Genomic DNA, 10,404 nt, shown 5'->3' with positions numbered 1-10,404 from the left:
AAGAGAGTTTAGAGGGAGAGAAGGAGAGTCTCTGATTTAGGAAGAAGATTTGAGTTCCTGTTTAGGGATTTTAATTTGGGATTGAGATAGATAGATAGATAGATAGATAGAGAGTACCGAGAGGAATGAATGAAACTTATTTTAATTTTGGTGCTGCAAGTTTTGGGGCCAAGTTTTAGCCAACGAAATGTTGAAAGGGACTAAAGTTTTTATTTATGTTTTGGACCTTATAGGAATAATTAGAGGAATTAAGTTTGGGCCAGCCTTTCCAATTTTGAGTTTGGGTCGGAAGAGTGGCTTATTTTTAGTGATTGGTTGGAAATTCTTATTTATGTTTTTTTCCGAGTTGATGCCGATCCGAGTTTTTATATGAGAATCCAGAAATTTCTCTAAGAGCATCTCCAATTAGAATAGCCCAGCCATAGTCTAGCCACAAACTCCTCCTGCCACATCAGCAGCACTAAAAACTCCTCCTGCCACATCATCAGGACAAGCAATAGACCAGTCATAGCCTAGCCACAATAAACAAAATTATAAAAACAAATAATTAACAATCACACAAAATACGGAATTAAATTTACGACATAGATATGGAAAAACTTAATAATAATATTGAAATTTAAAAAGTACATTAATTAAAAAAAATACATTAATCTAAAAAAAACTCCTCCGCCACACACGAGCCCCCCCGCCTCCGCCTCACTCCTCGCTATCGTCGCTATCCGGGACCCCCAAATCTGCGGCATCTGAGCCCGCGTCTGAGCCCCCCACTTGTGCCACTACGGGATTCAAATCGGCCTGCATACTCACGAGCATTGAGTGAAGAAAACTCTTCTCCTCGGGGTCAGTTGCCGCCCTCCATTCAGCTAAGATCTTGTACATTTGAGCTCGCGTTTGTTGATGCGCGAAGAAGAGGAGCTCGGCTGTCGACCCGCCAACAGGGTGGATGCCGACTGGACCTCCTGGGACCCCTGGCGAGCCCGTTGCGCCCGCCTTTGACCAACCGGGCGAGTGCGGCGAGTAAACGCGGGAGGGGATAGGAAATCCTGAACATCCTCGGGGAGGTCGTGGGATCCGCCGCTGCTGCCGCTGCTGTAATCACCGGTATAGTTCAGTCGCTGCTTCTTCGGCCAGCCAGCATCGACACCTGCCCGAAACTTCTCGGAGTCCATCAGCACCTCTTAACAGTTCCAGTAGGTGAACTCCTTATAAAGCCCGGGCACGGGGAAGGCTTTCTCCGCAATCCTCCTGCAATCGTCCTGAGTTTGGCCACTGGTCTGCATGCGGATGGCATTGGTGTACAAGCCCGAAGATCGGGAGACCCCAGCCCTGATTCGGTCCCACCCCTTCCGACACTTTTCCCCACTGCGTGGCCTTCCCTCCAGGTAAAATGCCTTGTAGGCTGCTGCTATTTTAGCCCACAAGTTGGCGATCCTCTGATTGTTTGAGGTGAGAGGATCATCGCAAACACTCACCCACGCCTTGGACAGCGCGACGTTCTCCGCGTCCGTCCACTTCCTCTGTGCCGGGCTATCGTCATCAGCCGGCTGCGACGACTCGCCGACCACCCTCTTGCCCTTCCCCTTCTTCTTCTTTGGCGCACCCCGACCCCGCCCTACTCCCCCCGTTTGAACGGGAGTGTCCGCATCCCCGAGATCTATCCCCAACTCCTCTAAGAAGAAAGTATCACACCCAGTGAGCTGCGTCTCCGATGGGGTCGAAGTGTGCGAAGAAGCAGTCACAAAATCAAAACTGAGGCGATAGACGTTGTCCCCCCCGGCGTCCCTTGCATCCCCGGGTACCCCGCCATCATCTGCATCCCGGGTTGCATCCCCGGTACCCCTTGCCCGCCCGGCATCCCCTGCCATCCCGACATACCACCCCCGGATGCCATCCCGGGCATCATATGCTGCCAAGGGTACATGTTGTAGTACCTGGCCATCGGACCCGCTCGTCCCTGGAGTAGGCTCGTTGTTGTGCTCCATTTCGCGTTGTTGCTCTTGTACATAAATTAAGATAGAGAGAATACTCGTTAAAACAAGTGGTGCAAATGAAAATGACGTACAAATTGCGTATATATAGTGTTTCGAAAATTAAATAAAAAAAATCCGCTGGTCGATCGCTCGTTGATCGGGAGCCTGCAATGGCAGCCAGTCGATCGGCGAGGGCATCGGCCAGCGCCGTTTTTCTCACCGATTTGGCTCTCGCCGGCTGCAATGGTTCGGCGAGCGGACCGGCGAGCGCCAGGGATCGGCTAGCCGGTCCGCTCACCGCCATTGTGGATGCTCTAAGAAGAGACCAAGGATAAAATGAGCACTCACATAGGAAGCATACATTCTTTTAATTAGATGTTTTCTCGAGTTTTAATGAGCTTATTATTTTTATTTTAAAAGGATTTTCTTTCGCAAGCGAGTTAACGACGGAGTGAGAATTTTTAAGTTAAGAAATTTAAGCAAACGAGGTGGGCTTTCTATCCTACATTATTGTGTAGGCTTACTCTTAAATTTACGCAATATCTTTCAAGTATGAGTTATGTGATTAAATTCCAAATATATTGTGTCATGCCATATTTTGTTTCGTGGATGTGCCTATCTGATCTCCCTAGTGGGGGGTGAGTCCCTACTAGAAGTTATGAGTTTAATCGAATTCGGGTTTGTCTAGGGAGTGAGTCCCTATTCAAACTGGTGTACACAGAGGGGATCGTGGCCGGTCCAATGATCGAGAATGTGGCCACGTTCTCGTTTCACATATGAGGTTCAGATATGGTACGAGGAGAGAGAAAAATGGGTTGCACGGCCATACTTTTGAGCGAGAAAATGTTTTGGTGACTTGGTCTTTTGTAAACCCCGAGTTCACTTTTAAATGCTGACACAAAATTTTATGAAATTTTTTTTGGCATGTTTTCACTGGGTGCATCAAGTACTCAGCCTTGCATTCCTTTTTAAAAAAATGTGGAGGTTGAGCGTGATGGGTGCGGTGGGTGTTGAGCAAGACCGTTGAAGAAATTTAAGTGTTTAGAATGTGTCATGTCTTCACACGTGGCATATTCTTTCTCTCTAATGCTTCCGCTGAGTAGTTGTCCTTCTTTTGAGTTCTTGTATCGCTGAGATAATATTCATTTTTGAGTTGTTGGTTGTGGAGATACTCTGATTTTATTCGAGCTATGGTCGATTTGTGTTGTTTTCCCCTTTCTTCCCCGCTTCTTTAATCATCCCCTAGTCGCGATCAACCGTGTTTTCTATCCTTAAAAAATGTGGGCGTGACAATACTATTTTGTGATATTGACATTAAATATACCTATTTTTATCTGATTTATGAATTGGACATAAATTTTAAAATTTATGACAACACATTCATGTTCAATTTGTTTTGATTTTTTACATTGAAGTTTTTTAACTTTCTTTTCAATTTGACAAGAAAAAAAATACTCCTCCGTATGACACTATTGATTTTGACATGCTAAAAGTTGGCCTAAATAGTACTCCTATGTATCTCATACACTATTTGACCGGTTGGAAGGTAAGCAAGTAGCAGCACTGGTAGTGTTGCTCCACACAAACTATCGTTTGAAAACCTATCATTTCACTGATTGGATGATGAGCAAGTAGCAATAAAAGGTGGAGGCGAATTATTGTTTAAAACTCTAGGCAGATGGCAATGTGGTTAAACGCTCCAATGCTATTGTCTAGCAGCAATAACGATCTTGTTACACTCTCAGATGTTGAGAGACTGAGGTTGTTGTTTTGGCGTAGGTCGACACCATGGAGAAATGGTGCATCGTTAGCATCGAGTTGTTTGTTGTGGAATGACAACACGGATAGGGTTCAAGCGACAAGTTTTGTGGGCATTCTAACCGAGCAGTAGGTCTTTGACGGTACAAACAACGACACTGGACAGTCTTCTGTGACTTGTGAGGCAATGTGAATTTGGTGTGCCTCGTGTGTATTTTTCGACGAGTTAGATAGGTTTTCAACCTTGGATTTTGTATGCTGCAGCAACACGACTACCGGATGTCATTTGGCAAGCAAGACAGTGCAATGCATTAAAATCATAGCCCTAAAATAGACTAACCAAAAATTAATTAAAACCAAAAATGAGGTCTTCGTTGAGTTTGGAACGATACCATTTTCGTACATGGGACGAGGAGTCCACGTAGGCAATTTCCGGCCTCCGCATCATCTTAAATTTCTAGGTTTTAATTGTGTTAAAATAAAATAGTCAAAGTTGTAGTATTGTTATGCTATTTTAATAAATTTATGTGCATTTCATTAATTATGTAAAAGTTTTATCATACTAATAGAATTTCATGTATAATATGATGATGTTGTCAACCACTGCAATTATTAAATATCCCCATTTAAAATCTTTTGGGGGAAAATGTACTATTTGTAATTAAATTATAAGTATTTTGCTTGGTAACAAATGATTACACGAAATCTGAATGTATCTAAAGATTCGATTTTGAGTCTTGTAATTGATAAATATGGAACATAGTACGGATTTGATACAATTGTGAAGTTATTAATATACATTTATGTGTACGAAAAATCACTGATAATAGGTATATAATTAATACTCCGTACATGTTCTTCCAAATTGTGTAGAGATTTATTTTCTATCAGTTATTAATTACAGTTTCAATTATATAACGATCCTGGACTTTTATTTCTTATCTCATAGTCTTATGATTCTACAACTAAAAGTGAATTTATCAAAATTGATTGTTTTTAATAAAAAAAATCTTACTATATATCGCAATTAAAAGTGATTGTTATTATTAGTCAATAAAAGTTACTCAGATGCAAGACTATGGCCTGGGTATCCACGAATCTTTTTTTTTTATCAGCTTGGTACACGAAGTCGCTACCAGTACACTTATCATCTCACTCTCATTACTTTGTCCAATATCTGTAGTTAATAATAATAATAATAATAATAACATCAAAAAATGATAAATAATTAAATCTCTTACATAAATGATATTCGAGCAATTTAAAACATGAAGCTTTAGGCAATAAAATAGCATTTCGTAATATTTAGTACCCGAAGCTAACAAAGACAATGATTTAAACCAAAATAAGAAAATGGTCACATCACGAATAAAACTCTTAACACCTCCAAATTTAACAACTCTATCATTTCTTTTGCAATTTTTTTTTTAGTAATTCTTAATGTTTTAAGACTCGTAGTTAACAATAAAATATTTTTGACCGAAATTGCAAAATGCTCGTATGTTTAAAATCAAAATGGACCTTAATTTAATGTTTACATGTTTAACTAGTATAGTGTTTAATTTACTAATTGAGTCAAAATAGTTTTGGTCGTCAAATTTAACAATATCGTAATTTTTAAGACAAAAAATGGAACAATTCATAATTTAAGGATCCGAAGCTATCAAACTTAATATTCTAACCCAGAATCATGAAACGGTAATATGTTTAAAATTAAAAACATTACTCTAAATTAAAACAAATTTGTTGTATTCGTGAAGTACGCCTAGAGTTTGGCTTAGTCTCAATATCATTATAATCTACATCTCTTTTGTTTTTTCACTTATTTATTTGAATATTGAAAAATGTTACAATAAAACTCAATGTACCAAAAATGTTGTTTTTCGTTGCGGCCAATTGTTTTGATAATGTACAGTGCATATTAATGCTTTTTTTGCACGTGTAGAAATTATCTTATGCACGATTGTTGTTTGATTTATTTATTGGGATGGGGGTAATGGGCTTTTCCTAAGTCGATTGACAGAATTGTAAGTGGTTTGGTTCAGCCCAACAAAATAGAAAAGCCCAATTTGTGCAGTTTGATTCAATTGGAGAAGTCCTAATGTGACATCCCTAACCCAAAATATGTGATTAGAGTACAGTTTCTTTTTAAATTTTATTATTGCTATTTTCATAATAAACATATTAATTGGTCTTATAGAGGTAATAGTTAATTAATGGTGAGAAGCCAATGTACATGGTACGTAAGCTCAATGTATGTTATGTAGTAGTATATCATTTTTTTAGCTTTAAAGAAAATAAAGCTAAATCAAAGGTATGCATATAAATATGTATAGTATATTTACATGGATGAAAAATGTTATTACCAAATAGTGGGCAATTGTGAAGTAAATTATAATAATAATAATAATAATAATAATAGTAGTATATATTTACATTGTCAATTAAAGATAATATATTTAGTATATTTATCCATAGTAGATGTATAGATACGTGTACATTTTTAAGGTGTACAACACATAATAATTGAGGAGTCATGTACTAGCTTTCAATATTAACTTTTTTTCCATTTCTTTTATAAATGATTTCAAGAGTCATGTACTAGCTTTCAATATTAACTTTTTTTTCCATTTCTTTTATAAATGATTTCAATTATATATGTACACTTGGAAAAACCGACGTAAGAAGGAATAGGATATGCATAGTTGGTTGTATTGGGGTATGAGAATTTATTATTTCCGAATAGAGGTAAGGAGTATGGAGCTATATGAAAGAAAAGAAAACGAGGCGGTGAGAGTGCTTAGATGTCTGATTCATATAAAAATATAGGAATTGTGTTGGAATGGATGGAATGAATGAAAAGAAAATTCACGTTACCATAGTAACGAGTATGAATTGTAGAGCGAGAAGCAGAATTAGAAGTCTGATGGAATTATTTCTTTTGATCAGGGATGTATAAATCACACTTTTATTTTATATGGGTTATGCGATTATTTTGCTATATGTATAATTGAAGTGATTTATTGGAGTATATAGTGGATTATATGGTGTGGACTAAGTTGGTGAGGTGTTATTTGATATTGATGGTATAATATGATATAGATATGTTATTCATAGAGTTATATGTTTTACATATGGTATTGAAAGTACATGAATCATATAATTATAGAGGATCTGTGACGGTCTTGCACTGGATCTGAAATTATAGAGGGACCTACGGGTCAAATACAGAGGGACCTTCGGGTCAAATATAGAGGGACCTATGAGTCCAATTACAGAGAGACCTTCGGGTCATAGAGAAATCCCGGACAGATACCAGGCTTAATTTGTCACAGAATAATAAATTAAACAGAGAGACATATGCATATGGACATGAAACTGTTTATGATATTTAATGTTTATGGTCATACGTGATGATTTATAATATTTGTGAATAAGCCTAATAAATGATGGATTTTGCAATGATAGTATTTTGGATGATGTAGTTAATATGTGATTTCTTTACTTTAATTTGAAATTATTTATTATAAGTATATACGTCGACGGGTTGGGGTGTGACACCTGAAAACAATTAAAGCATGACTAAACTAACCCTCCTTTGGCTTATAATGACCAAACCGCTCCTCACTCCCAAATCGCCCAATTGGCGAAAGTGCACTTGTAATAGCTTCTCGGATTTTCGCTCCCCTTCACCTGCTTATGCCCGTATTTCCTCCAGCTATAGCCATCATCGGACTTCCGATTCTGCGACGATGATTGATTCTGATTGTAGTGTTTGTATTTTGTTTGCGCAGTGTTGCAACTCTGATCGTTTCTTTGGATCGCAACCATTTCCGACGAGTAGCTCGGCGTTTGATCGATTTCCGATTTCGCGCTTGGTTTGTGTGGGGTGGGGGAAGTAACCTATACAAAATTTGTGCTCGGAAGGGGGCGAAGGTGCCTTCAATTGGAGAATTCAGAGGGTAAAAATGGACATATACAACCTTTTCAGCATAATCGCAAAAAGCCCTCCCCTAATACATGCTCAAGACCGTGATTGCGTCGACAGGATTTCACCGACAGTAGTATGTGTGGGGTGGAAACCTGCCTCATGTTTACGGGGTCGATGGATTTGTGTAGGAGCTACCTAACGCATGTTTACGGGGTCGATGGATTTGTGTAGGAGCTACCAACACCGTAAATGGGGAGTGTACAGTACTGTTTCAAAGCTATTCAGCACTACCATCCGCCCCCTAAGTAGTATCTATTTTACGCATAACTATTTTTTGTGTAACTCAATTTGTATTTACAAAATTCTACTATATGACAGTAGTATCTATTTTACGCATAACTATTTTTTGTGTAACTCAATTTGTATTTACAAAATTCTACTATATGACAGTAAAATTAGAGACTCGAATACACATCACGTTAAAAGAAAAGGATTTACCTATTAGAAAGACAAAAATCTCTTTATTTTCCAAAATAGACTCGATTAGGTTGTCACAAACTTCAATCTATTTTTTAACAATAAATAATGCTGAAATATATGTTATCCATCATTTCTCACGTCAATTTGTGTAGGAAAATAATTCTATCCGTTCATTTATTCCTTCTTATCAAACTACACATATAATTTATAGTACTAATATATACGAAGATACAAACAGATAGTAATTTTGTAAAAAAATAAATCAAACCAAATCAAATCAAATCAAATCAAATCAAATAATAGATGAAAAATGTAATTAAGTTAATATAAACAAATAAATATATCAATATTATACTTTCCATCTCAAAATTGAAGATGAATGTCATTGTCATCAACTCATCATTATACACACGAATAATGGATAGAGCCTCCAAAAAATTGCAGTGAAACACCTATACAAGTTGATAGTTTTGCACAAGAGAAAACCTATTAATTTTAAAATCTGAATTCATCAATCATGATCTTTGCCTTGCTCCAAGTGCGCACGTTAGACTCCGTGCGCACCCTCAAGCAATAAACTCCCTAACCAAATTCAACTCCAATTCCAAACCCACAGAATGAGAAACCCAACCGCCAAATTCCACCACCACCGCCACCTTCTCCTCCTCTTCCTCCTCCTAATCGCCGCTGGAAAATTCCAATTCTACAAATTTTCCGACGCAGCTCAGCGGAAGATCCACATTACGGACGATCTGGACGACGTCGTCGACGACGAAGAGGACGACGACTGGAGAGAATGGGGCACGGTGAAGGCCCGACCCGACTTCGACCCGCCGCCCACCGACTTCACCAAGATGCAGGAGGAAAGTATTAAGGGCCCTGTTTTTGGATTCGTTAAACTCCGACCCGGAAATCGTCGGACTTCGGTAATGAGCTTTACTTCAATTCTCCATCTCTTTTAAATTCCAATATTGTGGTGTTTAGTTTTACCTGGTTCCTCTCCTCTTTGATTAAATTTCACCATTCTAGTTCCTAATTTGTGAGAATGTGAGTTGATAATGAGAAGAAAGAATGTGAGCACGTGAGGGATGAAGAATTCTTCTCCTAAAAATCTTAATTTATTAGGACCTTGGGGAGTTAAGGTGTTCTTTTTTAGTACTCCATTTAGATTATTTATTAGTAATACTGATTCATGAAATTGTATTTTGGATCCAGATTAGTACTATTTTATTTCTAAATTTTGGCTTATGCATCACGTATTCTTCACATCTGAAAGGAGATGGTATCAGAAATCGCCATGAAATGGACCAAGGTGGCAAGAACCGGATCAACTGAAGCCAGATTCAGCACCGTTGATCTCAGCACACTAATGTTCACCATGCCGAAAGGTCTAGATGTTTTGGAGGTTTGTTCCTACATATCTTGCAAACCTAAGATCTATGTCTTGAAATTCTTACAGAAACTGTTCATGTTTATTGACCATCTTATTAGTTAAAGGAATACTTGTTGAGCCAACCAGAGGCTTATGAGATCAAGATAGGCGATCAGCTCTTCAGAAGACCAGGGGATCCTACATTTGATGAAGTTTTTCGCAAGCTCCAGATGGAGAAGGCTGAAAGCTCTGATTCCACGGCCAACGACGAGCTTTAACAACAGAATTACTACTCTCTTACTAGATGACTGAATATTCTTGTTATTCCACTGTGACCATATATGACTCATTTCATCTTCACTTTCTTGTAAAATGTTTACATGTTCAATTTTACAACACTTTCCTCTATTTCTGTCAAAACTGCAGATATCTTAATGTGGGTAATAAACTGTTTCTATTCAGTGATGCATACATTTCGAAGTTTTTTTAGTATAACATGATATCTACACTTAGCAGTGTCATCGGGTATTACAGGGAGATGTAATCATACAATGAAGTGTTTCGAGAATTCTGTTCAATTTACTTCACAGTTCCTCTGGTTTGAAGAGGTTAATGTGTTTGAATAACGAATTAGGAGACTAACCCCAAAGAAGATCAGATCACTTGAGCTTATTGCTGAAGTCTGACAGCTGAAGAAGTCGAATCCTGGAGATTCTTGCAGCCTCATCTCGCTCATTTTGAGTGTTATAACCCTAATCCCCTGCTTCAATTACTTGAATTAGGAATCGAATAATGTTGTGGAAATCAAATAATCTCGCTCTTTAGAGTGTTATCAATCACCTAAATATTGGTTCCATTTGTTCAACTCCGGCTCTTTGATAACATTCTTC

General features: G+C 38.1%; 1 protein-coding gene across 1 annotated transcript; it reads left to right on the top strand.

Moving 5' to 3' along the window:
* The first annotated feature begins 8,555 nt into the window (after positions 1 to 8,555).
* On the top strand, positions 8,556 to 9,985 carry LOC121800106. Its single transcript, XM_042199672.1, has 3 exons — positions 8,556 to 9,068; positions 9,419 to 9,547; positions 9,634 to 9,985. The coding sequence occupies exons 1-3, from the start codon at positions 8,760 to 8,762 to the stop codon at positions 9,790 to 9,792; spliced, it is 597 nt and encodes a 198-aa protein (XP_042055606.1). The 5' UTR covers positions 8,556 to 8,759; the 3' UTR covers positions 9,793 to 9,985.
* The last annotated feature ends 419 nt before the right edge of the window (positions 9,986 to 10,404 follow it).

The sequence above is a fragment of the Salvia splendens genome, chromosome 1 (assembly GCF_004379255.2).
Source record: "Salvia splendens isolate huo1 chromosome 1, SspV2, whole genome shotgun sequence".
Taxonomy (NCBI): Eukaryota; Viridiplantae; Streptophyta; class Magnoliopsida; order Lamiales; family Lamiaceae; genus Salvia; species Salvia splendens.
The sequence above is the reverse complement of the archived record's forward strand: the minus strand, read 5'-3'. Positions and strand labels throughout refer to the sequence as shown.